Source organism: Alosa pseudoharengus, unplaced genomic scaffold (genome assembly GCF_046254945.1).
Source record: "Alosa pseudoharengus isolate Yale_2024_CS ecotype anadromous, Long Island Sound unplaced genomic scaffold, YU_APseudo_1.1 YU_APseudo_1.1_scf_16, whole genome shotgun sequence".
Lineage (NCBI taxonomy): Eukaryota > Metazoa > Chordata > Actinopteri > Clupeiformes > Clupeidae > Alosa > Alosa pseudoharengus.
In genome coordinates this window covers 33649255-33670485 of record NW_027468630.1, presented here as the reverse complement: position 1 = coordinate 33670485, position 21231 = coordinate 33649255, and the positions used below count along the sequence as shown (strand labels likewise).

The 21231-nt window shown below is 42.0% G+C and overlaps 1 protein-coding gene across 1 annotated transcript; it reads right to left on the bottom strand.

Moving 5' to 3' along the window:
• Positions 1 to 1297: 1297 nt before the first annotated feature.
• Positions 1298 to 16353, bottom strand: LOC143125954 (paired amphipathic helix protein Sin3a-like). Its single transcript, XM_076287817.1, has 21 exons — positions 16134 to 16353; positions 13739 to 13951; positions 13276 to 13455; positions 13057 to 13163; positions 12681 to 12963; positions 12273 to 12524; positions 11934 to 12086; positions 11679 to 11834; positions 11361 to 11447; positions 11062 to 11180; positions 10716 to 10926; positions 10503 to 10619; positions 10104 to 10342; positions 9233 to 9416; positions 8168 to 8780; positions 7661 to 7830; positions 7317 to 7490; positions 6364 to 6456; positions 5822 to 5916; positions 3145 to 3346; positions 1298 to 2895 (listed from the first exon to the last, which is right to left on the bottom strand). The coding sequence occupies exons 2-21, from the start codon at positions 13919 to 13921 to the stop codon at positions 2677 to 2679; spliced, it is 3837 nt and encodes a 1278-aa protein (XP_076143932.1). The 5' UTR covers positions 13922 to 13951; positions 16134 to 16353; the 3' UTR covers positions 1298 to 2676.
• Between the last annotated feature and the right edge of the window lie 4878 nt (positions 16354 to 21231).

Here is a 21231-nt window from a genome sequence, read left to right as displayed (position 1 = left end):
AAATGTTGTGTCTATTCATCACCATCACATATTTTCCTCACATTGGACCCTGTAGGTAATAAGTTGTTATCAGTTTTTGTGAAAGTGTGAATTTGTTTATTGATCACTGAAATAAGACACCCACACACATCTCAGTGCCTTAACATTTTCAATATCAACATTTGCAAGTAATCATATTGTAGGCATATATGGTGTATATGCTCTATCAGATAGGAAGATATCCCTTGCAAACAAACCCCCTCTGCTGTTAGCACACAGTAATGCAATGCTACAGCAACATCAGGACCACACATTCACTTATGTTAAGACCTCAACACAAATGGTTGATCTGCTCCAAAGTAAAGCATCAAGGCATTTCACAAAAGATATTTAATATGTCTGAAGAATCTAAATAGATTATCTGACCTTTTTCCTATGAAACTGCAGTTGCATTGAGGAAGGAAAATGGAAGGATAAGTGGTAGAGAGGTGTTCATCTGAACAGTTAAGTGCTTCTGTGGAAGAAATGTTTCTCATAAGGGGGAAGGGGGAGGGGAGGGTATAAATCTTGTTGGCACAATGAGGTAAAAGAGTACTGGCTGGGCGGTGGAAAAAAATCTATGATTTTTCTTGACTTAAGCGCTATGTTGCGATAATGGGGGTGGGATCCTTTTAAGTAATTTTACTGCTAGAGCCATCAAGCTCTAAGTTCTTTACTGCTAGAGCCATCAAGCTCTGTAGTAACGAAATTCAAGCTTTTGGAAGTCAATGTCAAATGACAAATAAACCTGTTGGCAGTTTGCCAAAGCAAGGTCTTACATAAGGGAGGAAATCCAATTTCAGCCAATATTCATCAAAGTGGAAAATCTCAACCATTAAGCAGCTGACAAACTGTTGAAAATACCTCTATAATCTATAATTACCAACTACTCATAGTGAGGCCACTATGAATGAACTCTGTGGGACATGTAAGATTTGTCTGGGTGTCTGGTGTGAATATGGTCACAGTGGCTTATCATTAAACTAATGTGGTGACGAATCACAAATCTCACACCACAACAAACATGGAGCCAAAGTGAACTACTACAATTTCACTTTATTTAATAAACAACAATGAAATGAATGAAAGGGCAATACATTTGCACATAAAGACATGCCTCCGTTGCAGTAATCGTTCTCCACAGTGAGCCAGTCAGCCTGCTTTTTCTTTTTCCTTTTTTTTTTTTTAAACATGTTACACACACATACATATACATATATATATATATATATATATATATATATATATATATATATATATATATATATATATATATATATATATAGATAGATAGATATCTCTGGAGGGTACAGAAGGACTTTCTTAGCTCTACACCATAAGATGCTAAGAATTTAAAATGTTAGTGGTGTCAGTGCTTCGAATAAAAACAGGATTTTAGAAATTGAATGAAAAGGCATTCTATAAAACTTGCATTTAAAAAATGCTGGACTTTTTTTCTCTACGCTTTCAAAGTAACATTTACGTGACAATACAATAAAAGAGGAAAAAGGAAAAGACCAGACAAATAACAAATCTCCCTTTGGTAAAAATGGTAATAAATGATCTTTCATTGTACATACTTTACCAGCTTTAGCCACATCTCGAAGATATCCACAGTCGGTCAGTTAGGGTCTACTACTTTGAAATGAAAGTCTGATATAAACAGTTGGGTCTATGTACAAGATATTTACATGGGGGTACGCAGCCTGTGCCTGTAGCTTTTCTATCTGTTTTGTTCTTGGTTGGCATGTTTGCGCTGGTTGATTGGCATGGGACACTGACAGTAACTAAAGACATCTGCACGAGGGCGGCAAGAGATTTGCGAGAGTTTGATTCAGAAATCACAGCCTCTATATAGCTTCACAAAGTTGAGACTGTAGCATGATCTGACACACACACATACAAAAAATGCTGTTACAATGAAACAAAACAGTGCATACAGCTCATTCCCCCCCCCCCCCCCCCATCAGCATTTGTGATGTGGGACTACAGACAAGAAGAAAATGCTGTCTCTTTGACCTTTGCTCTCCAAACAGGCAGCTTGTCGGAACCTCTCGTTTTTAGATATAGTATTGCTAATCTACATTTCCTCTCTCTCTCTTTCTCTCTCTCCCCCTCAAGAAGAACTATGTACAAAAATAAATGAAAGGAAAAGCCACTCAGTAACACCATGAGTCTGGAGTGATGGACAAGTCTGCCTGTGGAAGTCGCTTGTGTTCTGATGGTGAAGTGTCCTTTAGAAGTGCTGAGGTGCACGCAGGCGTCGGCGGTGCCCCCCGTAGAGCTGGTACTTAAGTCGCACTTCATTCGTGTAGCGTCACAATCACAATCAAAAATACAGGAAGCCAACCCCTCCAGCACTGTGCAGTGGACCCATCGATTAAATTAGTTTTGAGTTTTAGGGAGATTCCAAAACAATAGGTTGTAAAAGTCTGTTCCCCCTGACACCCTGACTCTACCCCCGCCCCTCCCTCCAAAAAGCCTGCCATCGAAGTTCCAATGTAAAAAAAAGAGAAAAATAACAAAACAAAAAAAGGAAACTGAAAATACAGAAATAAATGTGTAACTTGAGTTCATAAAACTTCCTAATACTTCACATCCATAAAATTTTTGTTTTTTCGTTGTTAAAAATACTGCCCCTCTGTGGCAGGCTGTGGCTCACGGTGAGGTGTACTTCACGCGGTACTTGTTGATGCCCACAAAGTGCAGCACCTCGGGGTGGCAGGTGGTCTTGCAGGGCAGCAGCCCCTCGCGGCCCTCGCCCATCAGCCACTTGCGGTTGTCGGCAGCCATCTCAGCAGTCACATGCTCCTTCCGCCACTTGTCCAGCCACGCCATGAACCGCTGGTGCAGGCGAGTGCTCACCCGCTCATGAGACTGTTGGCACACAGACACAAAATCAGTGCTTGGACACACAGCTGCTCATACACTAGCTATTTTCACCTAATATTCAGATTTGCTAATCAATTTTATGGAAACACAGCGCACTACACACTAAAGGAGTACCATAGTTTAAAGTTAAGAGAAAGTGCACTGGCTGTTTGCGAAAGAATTATATTTATTTGGAGGATTTGAGAAAAGGGATCTTTTAAAATGAAACCAAAAGCACACATAATTTCATTTTACCTGGTGGGCTCGGAGCAAGGCAGTGCGCCGGTACATGTAATCCTCCGACTTGAAGACATACACCATCTTGTAGGAGTTGAGTTTGAACATGCACTCCATATTCATGCTGTCGGCCGTCTCGGCGGACTTCTTGGCAGCCTCCTTGGCCTCCCGCTCCTGCATCTCCTGGCCACGCTGGCACTTACGAATCCTCCGCAGGTTCCTTATGGAGAGGGATTACAGACATTAAAAAAAAAAGAAAAAAACAGCCAGAGGATGAGTTCTTGAGCTCAGCAAATACCCTTTGCTCTCTACTTTACATCAGCCAGTATGAGTGTCTGTTCCAAGTACCAAAGCTCTGCTGTTCCTAGAGTATAGACATATTAAGGGGGGAAAAAAACAATTAGCTAAGGCATTTGTTCTACAATCGTTTTTGAAGTGCATCTGTATGTTTTTGTTTGCCCAAGAGGCAGTTTTTTAAAAATCAAATTAATATACACACCCTTGGCACAATGTAAAAAATATCCTAAATCAAGCTAACTCCAGATTCACAAGCATTTTTAAAAATGCAATTTGACATCCCCGCTTTTCATGAAAACTAAATTAAATGTGTACTTACCGCAGGTGAGCGGGGACTGAAACCATGAATCTTATTTTGCATTCAGGGCTCCACTGTAAACTAGCCAATTATTTATTAAAAAATTAGCAAATACTTTTTTACATTGCTGCAAAAAGGTCAACAAGCCAGGAAACGAGTTGGCATAATTTTGTTGAATTTTGTGAAAAATACTTTAAATTGTTTATAAAAAACCATTATGACCATGCAATGGAGGACTTGAGAAATTACATGAAGCCACTTAGGTTTCCCCATTGCTGGGAGCAAATAGTGGAGCAGAGCAAACAAAATAAACCATGTGCTGATAATCTGTACCGACTGCAGCAGTCTTGCTAATGAGTTAATATAAAAATACACATGAGAAATGGGGAGGAGAGGAAACACTATCAGAAGTACATCAAAATGAAAATACCCAACTACTGGTCAATTTGTTGAGTGAAAACAATAAAGTAAAACAAATTAAAATTAAATAAAAAAAAAAAGAGAAAAAAAATATCAAGATGGGTTCCAGATGTCAGGACAGCCAAGCTTCAAGTTCTATGGATGTACAGCTTGTGGGGAGCATGCAAAAAGATCAATGGAAGTCGAGACAGGTAAACACACAGGCTTGACGTTTGACACTCTGGTTTACACCGAAGCCCAGAAATCAGAACCAACCCCATGCAATGCTCTCAAACCTCTGGAAAGAAATACACGCACATTTTTGAGAATACAATTTGACCAGCATTTATTGACAAGCCCCTCTCTCAAATACAGGTCAGGTAGGGCATGACAGACCATGGCAGTTATCACTCAGCAAGCTGGTCATTCTAACCCACAACAAACAAACAAAAAAAAAAAAAAAAAAAGAGAGAGAAATCTTCATCTGGAGAGCAGTCTGTCTTTGATACCTTTTATACACAATGTCTGATGCAGTTTCATTGACATAAATCTTTAAGATCACAAAACATTTCTAACTTTACAAAACGAGTCTAAACACGGATTAAATAAGTCACATACAGAATGCCTCATATGAAAAGAATTACATGAATATATAAAAAGGGTACTAATGAGATAGAGAGTGAACAAAAACATCCTGGGCTCGCAAACACAACATCTCTCGGACTTTTTAACTGAATGCAGAGCATTCAATTCTCATCAAGCCCTTTGATTAAAAAGTTTTAACCCCCCCACCCACCAAAAAAACAAAACAAAAAGAAGTAAGTCACGGTATTTGAGGCCCAAAGAAATTGAGGCTGCCCTCCACAGCACCCATGATTGATTATCCTGCAAATCCTTGTCAGGAGACAGCATAGAAATGCAAAAGTCAACTTAAAAAATGATCAGCATTACAACTTCCCCATCACTGACCCCATCATAATGGTCGTCCTTTTTTAAATCACTGAATGACATAAAATAATAAAAGAGTAAAAATCACTTCTCTGTGGACTTTTAAAAATCTCAAATAAATAATGATCCCCCACCAGTACAATCTTTGGGAAAAAATAACAAACAAAAACAAATTTTACACACACGTACAGAGTGGAAGATTTCACAAACATGGTGAGTTTTGTTTTGTCCCATCCCCTGAGCAGATGCATAAATAAATAAGTCCCCCATTGTGGAGTACGTGCTCTAATAAAGTGCAATCAAAATGACAGGGGCCTGGTCTGCAGCTTAGTTTTTGGAGTGGATGCTGTCGAGACATGGAACAAAAAAAGGAACAGGACAAAAAAAGTGCCTCAAAAAAGAAAAGTGAGACACAAACCCACAAAATGACCACTGGACATTGTCTTTGAACTTAAAGGTTGTAATACTAGGACTCTGTCAGACAGCTTGTACAAATCCTCCACACTTGACTCTCTGACATTCCTCTCGCAAAAGGTATGAAAAGGACAGAGTGTGCAGCTAAAAACAGACTAAGAGGGGACTGTGGAAAGCACTGGGAGATATAAACAAACAAACAAACAAACAAACAAGCAAAAGAGGGATTCAGACTATTTATTTGTCTACTGTGGGTGGGGGGTGGTAAGGGGGGAGAACAGGGTATAGGGGGGGGGGGTTGCGCCTTCTGAAGACTGGCACAAGGAGAGGGAGCCTCACCTGGGCAGGAACACAGGCTTCTGAGCGAGGTGCTCCCGGAGCTCAGGGGAGGTGGAGTCCGAGTTCAGGTAACGGTCCACGTAGTCTGACCAGCGCTGCAAAAACCAGAGCCAGAAGAAAACTGGTCAAAAACACTGCGTGCTCGTGAAACACAACAGCAGTGCACCTGCACCAACCCTTATCTGCATAAGATCTGTCGTCATGATCACACAAACATGCAAGAATTCATACATGGTTGATTAGTCTGAGTGGCGTAAAAAATGAGATCAATCAAACAACATCAGCCTGGCTGAATACGTAATCCTTTTCTTTAGTGTTCATTTCTGTACTGAGCACCCATGTGGCTGTGCAGGAGTGTGTGGCTGTGTTTTGTTTACACACACCATGTGTGTCAACTTTAGGCAGCTAGACTGCATGCCTGCACCTGAGCATTCCTAACTTCCAGTCAGGAGGCGTGACCACCTTCAATCAAAACCCCTACCAGCACGGCTACTGTTTTGGAAGAGTTGTAAAGACATGTCTGTGTGGGCGGTAACCTTTACCTCTGCCTCAGCGGGTTCGTCCGAGTTGTCCTCCTCCGTGTCCAGGAGTTCCACAGCCAGCTGAATACTCCCTCTGCTCTTCTGGAAGTTCAACTGCACCACAAAACACAAGTCAATGTTTTGGCCTGTAAAGCTTATTAGCATGGCACAGTCTTAGTCTTTATTTGGTTCTAGGGAGAGTGATCCTACTAGATGCACAGTGTAAATCTATATTTACACTGTGCACTTCAGCCGTGGCCTACTGGGGGCAGCTGTGGCCTACTGGTTAGCGCTTTGGACTTTTAACCGGAGAGTTGCCCGACCAGTAGGCCACGGCTGAAGTGCCCTTGAGCAAGGTACCTAAACCCTCACTGATCCGCGAGCGCCGCTGTGCTGAAGTGCCCTTGAGCAAGGTACCTAACCCCTCACTGCACTGTGCTGGGATTAGTGTGTGCTTCACCTCACTGTGTGTTCACTGTGTGCATTGTGTTACACTGATTCACGGATTGGGATAAATGCAGAGACCAAATTTCCCTCACGGGATATATACTATCTTTTTAGTACATTTTGATACATGGCTAATCTCAGGTAATGTTACCCTGGCTACAGCTTATTTTCCTTTCAGTGGTAACAGTCCTGGAGTTTCTACCAGACTGTGTTAAGAAAATCAATCACTGAATGTTAACAAGGATAAATTACAAGCAAGGTTTCCACATACTTAAGTTCCCTGTTGGCTGTCTGCCAAAATTTCATTTGTCAAATGCCTTCCATTTGTAATGGAAGAATAATTGCAACAAGTTGTTTTCCAATGCAAATCAAAAAGTCAGAATGAAAAATTTGTGGCGAAAGGTGACAAGAACAGAAACCGGACTTCAACTAAACTAATGACCAGCCAAAAACAGCTTTGAAGTAGCTGCGTGACTGCACAGTGTGGGCTGATGGAGGAGGTGGTGAGTGGGCGGTGGAAGCGCTACCTTGAAGCAGTTCTCATCGGACATGAGCTGCTCGGCCTTGCGCTGGTAGGTGGCCTCGGCGGTGCTGCGGGAGCTCTGGGTGGCCAGCGGGCCGCCGGTGGCACGGTTGGCACACTCGCTCAGGTACAGCTCGGTCACCTGCACGCAGATCTCATCGCTCACAATGTGCTGGAGCTGGGGGAGAAGATGGACCATCGACACAGGTCAGCAACACACAATACAGACCTCTCAACACTCAAAAAGGAAGTGTCCATTTGTTTTTTTTCATTTCCAACACAATAGGCTTTGCATGTAAGGTCCACGTGAATGCAAGTTGGGAGGGAGGCTAACGCAGCGACACTCACCTGCCTGACGATGCTCTGGATGAGCTTGTCCATGGTGAAAGCGATGTAGGCGTGGATGGTGAACATCTCCCTCAGCGAGTCCTCATACTGGGACGCCTCCATGTTGCCATCCAGCAGGTTGCGCACCATCTCCAGGAAGGCCTGGTAGTACTCGTCCACCTCCATGTCCACTGCAGGCAGGAAAAGACACGGTTAGTTCCCAAGCCCTGTTGCACTGGCATACCTTTCACAGTGCAAGCTGTTTATTGTTTACAGTGAAATTCTTGATATTTCAATTCAAGAATGAACTTCCTACATCATAAAATGCCAGCTACACTGACAAGCTAATGACAAGCAACAAACAGGCTGGAACATAGTAATAAACCTAAGAATTTCATTCACATTAACATATCTGTTCTACAGTGCACCCCAGTGGCCAAATCATTTGTTTCCTCTCAGCAACAACTAACAGGAGTTTGTTTGCTTTACATGATACACAAGCAAAACTAAAGAGTGAGTGTGACTTACTGGGCTCTTTGAGGCGCAGCTGGATGGCGGGGCTGTCCCCTTTCTCTCGGCGCAGGCCGAGCACCTCCCGCTCCCAGGCCCGCTCGTGCGTGTCCTCGCCGATCTGCCGCTCGGCCTGGTTGTAGATGCGCAGCAGGCGCGTGCACAGGATCTGGTGCAGCCGCAGGAACACGTACCAGTTGTTGTTGGCGTAGAACAGGTTGTAGGCCTCGTCGCTGCTGCTGCCGGTGCCGCGCTGGGCGGCCGCACTGCTGCTGCCAAACAGCAGCTTGGAGCGCTGGCTCCCGCCCGACGCCGCCGTGCCATTGGGCCTCTTGGTGGAGGCGTTGCCGTCTTCGGCTGCCTCGGCATCCTCCTCCTCTTCCTCCTCCTCTTCCTCCTCGGCGTCCGAGAGCTCGACGCGGCGCGCAAAGAGCATGTCGGGCAGGAAGTGGTAGATGACCTGCTTGATCTTGTGCTTGTCGTCCTTCTGGATGCCGGCCTGCCGCTTAACGTGGTGGATGATAAGGCCGGCAGCGTCCTCCAGGATCTGGCCGTCCTCGTAGGACAGATTCATGTGCGGGCCGGTGGGGGGTGGAGTGGGTCCGCCCTCCTCGGACGCCTGCTCCTGCCGCTGGGGGGAGAAGGAGGAGACAGAGATTAGTCGAAGGTTTCAATGGAACGGTCTCAACATGATGAGAGCTAAATGAAAGTGTATGTTGTTGAATGGAAGCTAGTGCCTTGTTAACAAGGAGTCTTTTTTGGCAAGAAGTTTTTCAAACACAGGAGCACTGAAACAGCCTAGCAAAAAGGTACAATTTGCTACACCTACATTCCTAAAATAGTTTCAGACAGACACTACAAGCACAAATGAATGCATACATAAACTGACAGCATCTCAAGCATAATTGTGACTTTCCAGGCAATCTCTGTTCTAATGCACCCTAACAATAGCAAAAACCCTGGCAGTAGTTTTGCTGGGGCCTTCCGTTTTGTGCAGACCAACTTCCTGACAGCTTATAAATGATATCACAAAGTGGGAAAACATCTCCTGCCAAATGAGGCGATTCAAGTACGCGCTCTTACCTCATCGTACAAAGTCTCGATCTCATTGAGCAGCGTTTTGGAGCGGAACACCTTTGTGTCGTTCTGTTTAAAGTTAATGCCCTGATGGTCCAGAGACTTCAGGTAATACTTCTCATTCTGCTCCCTCCAGATCTTGTTGAAGCCTCTCTGGGCTTCCCGCCATTCCTCTTCTTTTATCTTTAGCCTGGAAACAAGCACAAAGAAGATGAAACGATACTTACATGAAATCAAACATGCCACCAGTGCGCTCGCTGAAATCCCTCCCTGGTGGCAACTTTGTGTTATTTAGAGCTCTTTCAATAAGCATGGTGCAGCGTGGTTTGGTGCGGTGCGGTTGCCCACAGTTAAGAAAGAAAATAAACTAAACTTGCTGATTGATTGGTATACATACAGTGAGGCTCAAGTATTTGAACCCATGCTAAAGTTGACTAAAAAGAGGAATATAAAATTATCTTTTGGAAATTGATCTTAATGCCTTAAGTAAAAAATTAGGAAATATCCAACCTTTAAGGACACCAATTTTCTTTGTGAATGAATAATGTATCGTAAATAAAAATAAATGTTCTTCCTTAAAACAGAGGGGTCATAAGTATTCGCACCCATATGTTAAATTCTCATAGAGGCAGGCAGATTTTTTATTTTTTAAGGCCAGTAACTTCATGGATCCAGGATACTATGCATCCTGAAGTTCCCTTGGCTTTTGGAATTAAAATAGCCCCACATCATCACATACCCTTCATCATACCTAGAGATTGGCATGGTGTTTGATGCTCTTTGGTTTGATGCTCATTGAGCTCAATGAGCATCAACTTCAGTGGTAGCACTCAGTCATAACAGTGAGTCCTGGTGTCGATATGCAAACCCAGCTCACCTTTTCAGCACAATGGGGACGGAGACTGCTGGGTTCCTCTTGAGGCCGTCAATGATATCTGGAGCCTTGTCCCCATATATCCTCTGGATGGCCTTGCGGTGAATCACCTCAGAGGTGCCACCCATGGTGTTGTCCAGCCTGAACTTGGCCTGCTCCTCAGCAGACATGCGGGACAACTTCTTCTGCACACTCTCCAGGACACGGATGGTGGCCAGGTTGGTCTCCAGCACCACATCCAACTATGGGAATTCAAAGATGTGTGTTTACCATAAGCATTTTGAAGTTTTTAAAAAAATATATACTTCACAAGTTAATTCATTACATGAATGGCTAGTCTTACATTTTCCTTAATACATTTATAATTTAATGCATACAAATATATCGGTGTTGAGTTCCTACCTCAAAACGCTCATCCTCACATCTGTATATGTGTTCTTCATATTGGGTCTTCTTGGAGCTCACAAAAGTAGAATCCTCAGACCAGGAGGGGAATGACACCCAAGTGTCATTAAGCACCTAAAACCAGTCATGGGATACACTGTTACAACAAACAGACATTGTTCTAACGCTGTAAAATGACAAGGAAAACAGAAGTCTTTGAGCCTGGCTCACCTCTTTACAAAGTGGGGTCCTGCCTGTGCATTTGGGTTGCTGGTAGCTCTTGGGCAATGCTCTGTAACTTGAGCCCAGTCTCTTGCAGGAAGCATAATCTATCTCCATGGCGATGCCCTCGGTGGCCCGCTCCTTGGGAAAGCTCTCGATGTGTGTGGATTCTTTGTAGCCCAGGAAGTTTTTGAACCAGGTGAAGAGCTCTGGGAATTTCCTGTGGGGAATATTTATGAGCGTTTACTTCAGCTGAGCAGAATCACTTTGCCAGTTTACCAAAGCCAGAATATAGCCTTCACTTTATACACATGAAATGGCACACTTTATACACATGCTAAGGTTGGACTCTCACCCCAAGAAGGGAACGACCAGCTGGACCAGCTCTGCTCGAGCGATAACCTCCTGATTAAAGAGGACCAGGCAGCGCAGGAAGTTTTCATAGGCTTCATTACTGCGCAAGGCTTTCCGCACCTTTAAATAAAAACAAGTTACTGTATGCACCATTACTCTCAATTCCATTCACCCAACAACCTACGCCAATAAAAAGGTAAATTAAATTAAGCTCTTTGGCAAGAAAAACATTTGTTTGCTATGGTCATTGAAGTTAGATAAGACAGCATTTCATTTTGAAATAATTATGTTCTAACTCACCTTCTCAAAGAACATAGACTCTGTTCCACCACCAAGTTTGCTTGCCTCTGCCAACTGATGATCTTTCCCAAAATACTTTGGTTTCTTCTGCAAAAAAGGAAAATGTTTATTATCTGTTCACAATGTTAAAAAGACAAATCTCAAGGTCCCAATCATGCTCCCAATCACAATTAAAAATGCAACTAATTCCAAATTAAAACCGCAGCTAACACTTTATTTACCCAACAGTGCTCAATTAATTCAGACAGCGTGGGCAATTATACTATGAGGAGCAATATTAAAAGTCCTAGCTAAATGAAACTGCACCGTGCTGCATACCTTGACAGGGGGAGTTGAGGGGGGCCCAGCATGCCTTCTGATCGGACAGCCATTCTGACTGAACCTTTGCTTGTTGTTCAGCTGGGGCCTCTTCACTGTTCCGCCATGATCATTCCTCACCGACTCAGCCTTCTCTGCAGTTGTCTTGCTCAGCAGCTGCAGGGGGGAAATTGTTTTAATGAACTGGGGGAGAAAATGTTTCAAATATTTCAACAGAGATATTCTGCACTGTGCATATGCAAGAGCACTACTCACTGCTGAGCTGTTGGCATCAGGTAAGAATTGGCCAAACTCTGAGAGGAGATCCTCCTGGTTCTTAAAGAGACGGGCCACTTGGGCATAGACTTCCTGCTCTGTGAGTGCAGGAGTGTAGTTCCCCCCAGCCTCCTTAGCATTGCGCTGCTCTTTCTGTAAAGATTAAATATGATATCAGGATCAAGTAGGTCATACATAAATAAAGACTGAATTAAATACAGTTGAATGTGGCAAACAGTGCAGTATTAAATTTAAAAAGTTGATAAATATCTCCCAAAATTAAATTAGATGTCAACTAACATTCCATGAGCAGACTAATTACTATTGCTAAGTTCTCACCTGATAAGTATGCAGGATCTCAAGGAAGGCTTTGTAGATGTCTGGCTGGCCTTGGAAGCGGTTCTTGATCTTATTGACATAGTTGATGGCATGGTTGAACTCTACCGGCTGGTTGTTCTGCAGGGGCGGGGCACTTGCTGGTGTGCTGCTGACTGGCGTGTGGGGCTGGACTGAGGGCGAGCGCGGAGACGCATAGGAAGGGATGGACGGGTTGGGCTGACTGGTCGGGGTCAAGGCTGGAGACTGCATGGGCTGTGGGAAAACATACAGCTCAGAAACTTCCTAATGGATCATAAAACTGGCTATAGCAGTAATATTTATAAGTTTTACTTATAAGAATTCCTGCAAACTGCTACCTCTCCTCAAAGCCCATAAAGATACTTAAGTGCACTAAAGTTGACTATTCACCTTGCTGATTTTGGCTGGAGCTGGCTGACCAGTGACGGTGGTGGCAGCGGTGGTGGTAGGAACAGGCGGCTGGGCCTGGTGCGGCGGAGGCAGAATGTTCTGCACCGATATTCCATGGGGCGTGATGTGGTGAATTTGACCTGGGGTGGTCACATTGACCAGGTCATTGGTCTGCACCTCGATCTTGTAGCCAGGGGGCAGGAAAGTGTTGAAACCCATGATAAGGTCTGGGTGGCCTTTGAAAAGCTGTGACACTCTGCTGATGACTCCTGGAGTGTCAATGCTGGACAAACACAACCAAGGAAAGCATAAGGCACAGTGAAATGACTACAGAATGTGATATGTAAGATATGTACCAACACTGACACAAACTAACCTTTGAGACTTGAACTCCTTCATTATATCAAGAAAGTCATTATAGACTTGAGGCTGATTTCCAAATTGTAACTTCACCTGGTCCAAATAAGACAGCGCATCCTCGACCTAAGACATGGTAAATAAATTAGATCAGATATTTAAGCCCTCAAAAAGCAAGTGTAGTGTAGCTTGGGATGAAGGAGAAGTTTGAAAAAGTTTGAAAGTTTGATCAGCTGACCTTGAGTCTCTGGAACTGCTGCTGGCCTTGTGCAGGTGCTGAAGAGGCTGGAGGGTGGTGGGGTGCTGGGCCCACAGCAGGCCCCTGGGGATGGACCACAGGGGTGTGGTGGTGAGGCCCGCTGTGGACCGCCGGGCTACTGGTGTGACCATGACTGCCTGAACTCTGGGCCATTGGAACCTTAAGGAAAATTGAACAAAGACAAACACACAGGATTACAAACAATGTTCATAATGCAGCTGTAATATAATAGAAGGAAATGTGTGCAAGTAAAACATTACATATAAGAGACAATTTTACATTGAGGGGGGAAAAACAGATAAGATCAACACAATCTAACCTGATATCTTTGCATGATTGGGTATCTTATCAGTAACTGAATAATTCAGTATACACCTCAAAAAGTCAACACGGAGCATAACAATATAAACCTCTGAATTATGAGACTCTTGGCAGTGCATACCTGATACCCGTGAGGGACGGAATACTGCATGCCAGAGGACGGTTGCATGTTGTCTGAAACCGCCTCGTACAGAGCTGTTGCTGGGGCTAGGACACGATGTTGGAATCCGTCAGTACTACCAGGGGGTCGACGCTGTTGAGACGCAAAAACAGTTGTGTCCTGTTCCTCCAAGCGCCGCTTCATGGTGTGCTCATGCTCTACAAACTGTGAAATCTAAAAGATGGCACACTAGGGGTTAACCGCAGTACAGATGGAAGCTACGTGTTGTGTTGTTTTCAGTTTCACTGATACAACAGCAGAGCAAAACAAACTAGGCTATACTGACAAAAAAACTTGATGCGTGCCACCCTACGGTACAATGAAACCAATATTTCATATTATGTTAAAAAACGATGGAGCTAATTGGCCGTTTTCATTTATTATTGCCAACAATATAATTAACGCTAACATGAAAGCCCTTCGTATGCAAACAAAACTAGGAATGACTGACAACACAGCCACGTGATACAAAAGTTTTCATAAAGGATTTTTGTAATAGAACTTAGGTAAAGTTATGATTCTTGACAGTTAGCTGCTACAGGTAAATGGCTAGGACGCTAACGTTAGACGTAACATTAATGTTAGTTAAATAGATTAACAGATCAACTTCTCAGAATATGTAAATTAAGGAGAGACACCCTAAAAGCGTGAGTAATTTGACAGCTGTCATTTTGTTCACTGAGCGGCATCTATGGCTATGCCACGACCATTTGCATTCGTGCAATTAATGTTAGCTGACTAGCTACCGTTAGCTCCGACATATAAAACGTCAATAAAACCTTTCCAAAAGCCAAGCTGGTCGACCCGCTCGTTTTTTTCTATCACAATTAGCGAGGTATATACATTCGGTTACCTTTGGTTTGACAAAACTGAACATTCACTTTACCAAAAGAAAAATTAATCTTAAAATTATTTTTACATAGATAATTATCAATAAGTTTGTGGTAAGGCTGTAATTCACGTTAACGTTACCTGACGTTAGACACGTTAGCTAGCGTAAGCTAACAATAACGTTGGCTTAAACTTAACGTTAGCTATCCTACGCTCTCTGATCAAATATTTTTTTTTACATGGCTTTGACGTTTCGATTCGATTTTGAGGGCGCTACTGTCAGTTACACATACAAACAGTGGAACACAACAGAGGAGCAAATGTTTTATTTTTCGTCTTCTGTGTGTAAGAAAAACAACCATGACTGATACTTAGCATAACTGTCGCTTGTGCTAACTAATAACATTGCGAATCCTCGTGCAGTTTGTCCTGCTAGACGCTAACTGGTACGCTTCCGCAAACTCAACTACATATTTAGCTAGCATGTTAGCTATGGGTTTTCAAAAAGTTAGATAACGAGACTGCAGCTTGTGATGTAAAATCAAATTAACTACCGATATAGAAACAAATCGTACGAACTAGTATAGCAACTACGGTTGAAGATATTAAGTTATAACATGCTCAAGACAAATCAGACAGGCTTGCAAGGTACGATACAGTTAATCGTCAAACCACCGAATGCATTTGTCTGCACACCCCTCCCCCTCTGCTTTGCGGCCTGTGCAAAGCTGGCAACCACATCGCAAGCGTCGAACTCGAGGTGAATGTAAACAGCGTCTAGCCATCAAGGGTAACGCAAATAAGCTAGCTACAGGCTATTTGCACGTCTTGCAAACAATGATGGAGATACTGTTAAAAAATCAGACTGAATGAATTAAATGTTTGTATGTGTCGACCCGCCAATAACATTAGCATTTCTGAACCAATACACGCATCAGGCGTCCGCAGGAATATTCTGTCTTGTACATGGCTAACATTAGCTGCCTAGTTAGCAAAGAAACAACAAAGCTAGCTGAATAGCTAACGTTAACATCCTACTGTTTTATAGCGCACAAAATTTGTTTTCGTTGGGCACGCTAAAACTTGCAAGACCTATCCGCAATGGTATCTTCAGAGTAAAAGTCATCACTTGAGTTATAATTTTCGACTCATCGAACAACTTAACGTGAGAACACTTTTTTCACTGATCCATGCATTGCTTCTGTCATTGCTAACGTCAGCTACCTAGCACCGTTTTATGCGTCCAACCAGCTTCTGTTGCAAGATGTGTCAGTTAGCAACGCATTTCCAACTTAGCACAGCTGTTAGCTTCATTGCTAACATTACACGGGAAACACTCTCTGAACCATCTTGCCATGTACATGCACCCACTTCGATGCCAAGAGCAAGATTTTGATTTTTTGTTATTTGCCAGTAACTACATGTAACGTCTGTTTTCACAAAAGACTCCTTGCGTAGTTTTCCAGCGAATTGTTTTATACGCAAGCTAAAGTTAGCCAGCAGCAAGTATTCTAAGAAAACTCACCTCGCAACACTGCGATCCGAAGAACCAAAGTCCCGACCAAACTGCGTTTTATCTTAAAACAAGTCGATGCGTAAAGATCGTTCATTAATATCGCCAATGAATGCGTACTCCTTCACTCATCCAAAACAAATTAGGGAAACTGTACCTATCACCAGATAACGCGCCAGACACAAATTCACTGCTAGCTATGTTGCTAATTGGCTAGCACTGGAAAACAACCTCTGATGGTCGCGTTCCCACAACGAGAGGCGTGGCTCTGGATAGAGCATTTTGTTACCGCCCATTGACATTTTAAATGCTCGAAGAAGTCAGGTTAAACAGTCCAAATGAGCTGAAGTGCCATGCTATATGCAGTGTGAATAAGGCTTCTAATTCAGTGCATTTCCTGACATGGTGTGCATAAACGAACAATGTATTCATAAGGGTAGATATAGGGAAAACCGCGGAATGACTGACAGGTTAATTTGTTTCGTTTCGTGTTCCTCATGTCGTTTCAGCTCAAGTGCACGTTCATGCAGTGTCCATGCAGTTTGAAGTCAGTCGGTCACAAGACATTCCCATGGTGAAGAAATGCATAATGTGCTTCATTTAAAGCATTTAGGTACGAAGCCTTCCGATAATTATGAATACATTAAAGGTACGTTGGCTACACACTACTCAATTCATAATAATCAATGTTCTATAAGGGCGTTTCTTTTATTACACCTATCCCTGAAACAGTCAGCTATTTCCGAGTAGCGTTGGCCGGAGGGAGTCGGCAATGCAGATGGAAGCCTAAATGTTGATATTTGGGGTTGTGTTTCACCTAAGACTAATAAACTATAAAGAAAAACACCACAAATGCTAACGTAGACTGATAGCGCCAAGCTTCTTGGAGTTGAGTGATGGGCCTGTAAGCAAATAGCCTGGAAAGTCAGGCTTTGACTATAGGTAGATGTGGATTTTTCAGTAAGGTATAGAACATAAATAAAAACTCTTGCATGGGCTACAACTTCAGATTCTCAATTGAATCTGAAGCACTATAGTAGACTATAAAAATGCTCCTGTATCCTCTGTTTTTGATGACATGTTTGAAGGAAAATATGTGCAAGTACAGTAAAAGGGTACCCAATTAGAGCTGTTATACGTTTTGTGAACAATAGCTAGACTTTTAAAGCCTATTTTTCATTTCCCTTCAGCATCCTGATATCTAATGGTGGTGTCTTCCCAATCAGGAAGCCCAGTTGGCTTCACTATAGATCAGCATTACTCAGTGCAGTGACCAACACTGCCCCCCCCTTCTCAAAAAACTAAATTGACAGACAAACCAGTTTTACATATCCTTAGTTGTTAAATTGAGTGAGCTAACAATAAAGCAATGCTTTGATGTCAAACAAATAATTAGCAATTTTAAGGTTTCAGTTATTTCACTCAAATTCAAATGATCTAGAATTTATGAATAAGAATTGTTTGCCAAGTAGCCCATTCAATCCAGAATGTATAACAGTCAGGTATATGCAATTCAGCAAGTGTCAACTACAGCTCTGAATTAAAAAAATTGCTCCAAGTTTACATGCAGAATTCATGGGTTTCATCAGGTCCCTTTCCACAGGTGTATAAAATCAAGCACCTTGATTATCAATGCAGACTGCATGGTGCTTGATTAATACACCTGTGAAAAGGGACCTGATGAAACCCATCAATAGGAAAACCTATTTTCCCTCCACAGTGTTACAAAGTGGAGCACTAAATGGAGTACTAACTAAACTAACTAAAATGCAGGGCCGTTATCACATACATGTATTAAGACTAGACCTTGACCAAAAAATATTTTTTATCTTATAGTCTTATTTTTTATATTTATCTTATAATATATATTTCTCAATATATATCATAGCCTTAACTTATTTTTTATCTTTATCTTATAATATATTTTTATAAATATAAATATCAATTTCTCCCTGAAAAAAAAAATGGTTGAAGATGATGATGATTGATGATTTAATATTCATATTGCATTATATTGTTATTTATAGTTCCATATACAGGAAACTGACCCTTTGTGCCTGACCATAATGAAAGCAATGTCCACATTATTGTGTTTTTGTTTGCAACCAGTTTTCCATGTATGTTAGACACATGTTTGGTTCTCAGACTTAACAACAATATGGAAAAGACTTGACTGAGAGATGTTTATATTTTCTTAGTGTTCTTAGCAGATATTTGTCCAAAGCTAAAATGACCTCAGTAAACATAACATTCACAATAAAATGAACAGTTTAAAGTAAAATAATATAGCCTACATATATTTGTAATACTGGTATGCTAAATAAAATTGAACACAATAATAACAATAACCATAAACATACATGCCACATCTCTGTAAGAATGATAGTTACAGTATGTTTACAGTACAGTACAGTTTACTGTAAGTAAACAGATGAGTCTTTAGACCTTTTGAAGATCCCAAAACTATCTCTAGGATGAAGACCAGTAGGTAAATCATTGCACCAACGAGGATTCACAGAACAAAAGTCTTGACTGTGACCTCTTAGTGTTGATGGAAGGCCGACATAGCAGATGCTCATCAGAGGACCAATGCCGGCTAGAGGGGATGTGGATCTGGATCATGGAATTAAGATAGCAAGGTGCAGATCCAGTACGTGTCATATTGAGGGATTTAAATTTAGTTCTGGAAGCCAATTAAGAGGAGTTATGTGCCTATTGAATCATCTGTTATGGTTTCACTACACAAGCAGGTAGGCCAGCTAACAATGCATCATAGTCCAGGGAAGAACCATGACCTGCACAAGAGGTTGTGTGGCATATAGGGTCAGATACTTTTCTCTATTTACACCACTTCCTTGAGTGAGACCATTAGCTCCCAAGGATTTGACTGTCACTTTAACTGTCTTTCCCACCCGAGGACTCTACTTTTTCCAGTCAGATTTCTGCATGCCTTAAAGATATTTTAGTCTGGATGAAAGATCGGCACCTTCAGCTTAATCTCTCAAAAACGGAGCTTTATCGGCATGTAACTTGGGTGTTGTAATTGATGACCAACTTAACTTCTCTGAGCATTTAGCCTCAATTGCAAAATCATGTCAGTTTGTCCTTTACAACATTAGGAAAATCAGACCTTATCTGACACAATTCCACACAACTTCTTGTACAGGCCATGGTTATCACTATTAGCTGGCCTTAATGCTTGTAAGATTGTTACAACTAATTCATAATGCTGCAGCACGCCTGGTCTCCAATCAGCCAAAGAGGACACATGTAACTCCTCTCCTAGTTACTCTCCATTGGCTCCCTGTAGTGGCCAGAATTAAATTTAAATCTCTCACTTTGGCCTACAGGACACTTACGGGATCTGCTCCCTGCTATCTCAATTCTATAATCAAGCTGTACATCCCCAACCGTCCACTGCGGTCTTCTGATGAGCGTCTGTTGTGTCGACCAACCATAAACGCTAGGTCAAATTCAAGACTCTTTTCCTCAGTGGTTCATTGTTAGTGGAATGAGTTGTCCATGGTCTCCGTTCCTGTAATTATTTTGGGTTGTTCAAGAGGGGTCTAAAGGCATATGTCTGTTCAGCATGCACTCAGTTAATTAAGCGTTTCTTATGAGTTATGGTTTGTATATTATATATAGTATTGTTTACTTTCATTAGGCTATTGATTGAATTGACAGTATTGTTTATTATTGCTATTGCTAACTCATTGAATGCCAAGATGTTTTCGGGAGCTTTGTCCTAGAGTGCCAGCAATCTAGACCATTGTTGATGATTTTTGTACAGCCACAGCATATTCTGTGTTATAGCTATGAACACATACAATAGCTCGATTAAAAGGTGGGACTTTAAGCTCTCGGTGGGTGCAAACCGTGTATTTCTACACGCCTCTGTTCCTGAGAAATCCCAAGCTAAACAGTGGCTAGTTTTCATCAAAATCGCTGTTTTTTTTTAGAAATGGAGATATAACGTCTTTCATGAAATATGAAGTGTTGCCTGTTACTTAATTGTGTAAACCTTCCGGGAAGTGATCAACGAGACCTGGCGAGACTGCCACCTAGTGATAGACCCACGAAAATTGCCTGGTTTTGACCTGACGTGCATGCGTCACTGATTCGACCCAAAGCAGCAACGCGAGTTATGATAAAATGTCCAGATTGTGCGTTTTCATGAGTTTCACGATCGTCATATATTTCATTTCCATTCATCACAGAGTTCCCAAAATCACATATAAGGTGTGCTAGAGTGTCTAGTTTCGTAATTAAAAAAAAAAAGCTAAAAACTTAATATTACGTTTTTGGCGCTCAACGCATTTTGGCACTCAATGAGTTAATGTAGTCTTACCAACATTTTAAAACTGTTCACTATTAATTTTAACTATTGTATTGTTTTTATTTGTATGTCGCTTTGGACAAAAGTGTCTGCCAAATCTCATTACCATAACAATCGATAAGGTCTGATCTTCCCAATATTGTATAGCAGGGCTCCGACTAACTTTTTGCATTGGTTGCACTGGTTGCACTGGTGCACCTAACTTTTTTATTTAGGTGCACCAGCACAAAATTTAGGTACACCCAAATTTTTATTGCACCGCCTTTAATGCCACAATTTCAAAGTCACCTTTTCGCTCTCGATACCCTATCTGTGCTGCCTGCCCGATCTGTTCTGTGTATGTGCAAGACGCTCATGCATGCGCAGATGATAATCCTGTTTTACGATGATTTACAACACTACCCGATCTGTTTCACTTCATTTGCTTAGCCACGCCTTGTCGCCGAGTCATTCTCTGGTTGTCTTTCTTTTTGCTTTGCTCTTGTATTAATTGACATTATTTAATGTTGACATTATTTAATGTGAAATTGTGCACAAGTTTTAACTGCAATGGGAGAGGGCCTACAGAGTTGATAAGTAGTTCTCTAGGCTATCGTTACAAGGTGAACATTCACATATTTTATTACAGTGCAGTGTTGGTAAGAAAACAGCCTGAGAAAATAGGCTACTTGCTCTTGTTCTGTTTAGCTTACTTGTGTACATGAACAACACACAAACCTTACAAATGTTGCAACCTTGTTACTCCTTGTCTAATATCTATGGTTCCAATTGACT

Coding starts and splice junctions, on each gene's coding strand:
- LOC143125954 (XM_076287817.1), bottom strand. CDS start 13,921: ATGAAGCGGCGCTTGGAGGAACAGGACACAACTGTTTTTGCGTCTCAA. Junction 11,448..11,678: donor CCTCAACTCCCCCTGTCAAG/GTATGCAGCACG, acceptor CCTTTTTTGCAG/AAGAAACCAAAGTATTTTGG. Junction 3,347..5,821: donor AAGCCTGTGTTCCTGCCCAG/GTGAGGCTCCCT, acceptor CCTCTCCATAAG/GAACCTGCGGAGGATTCGTA.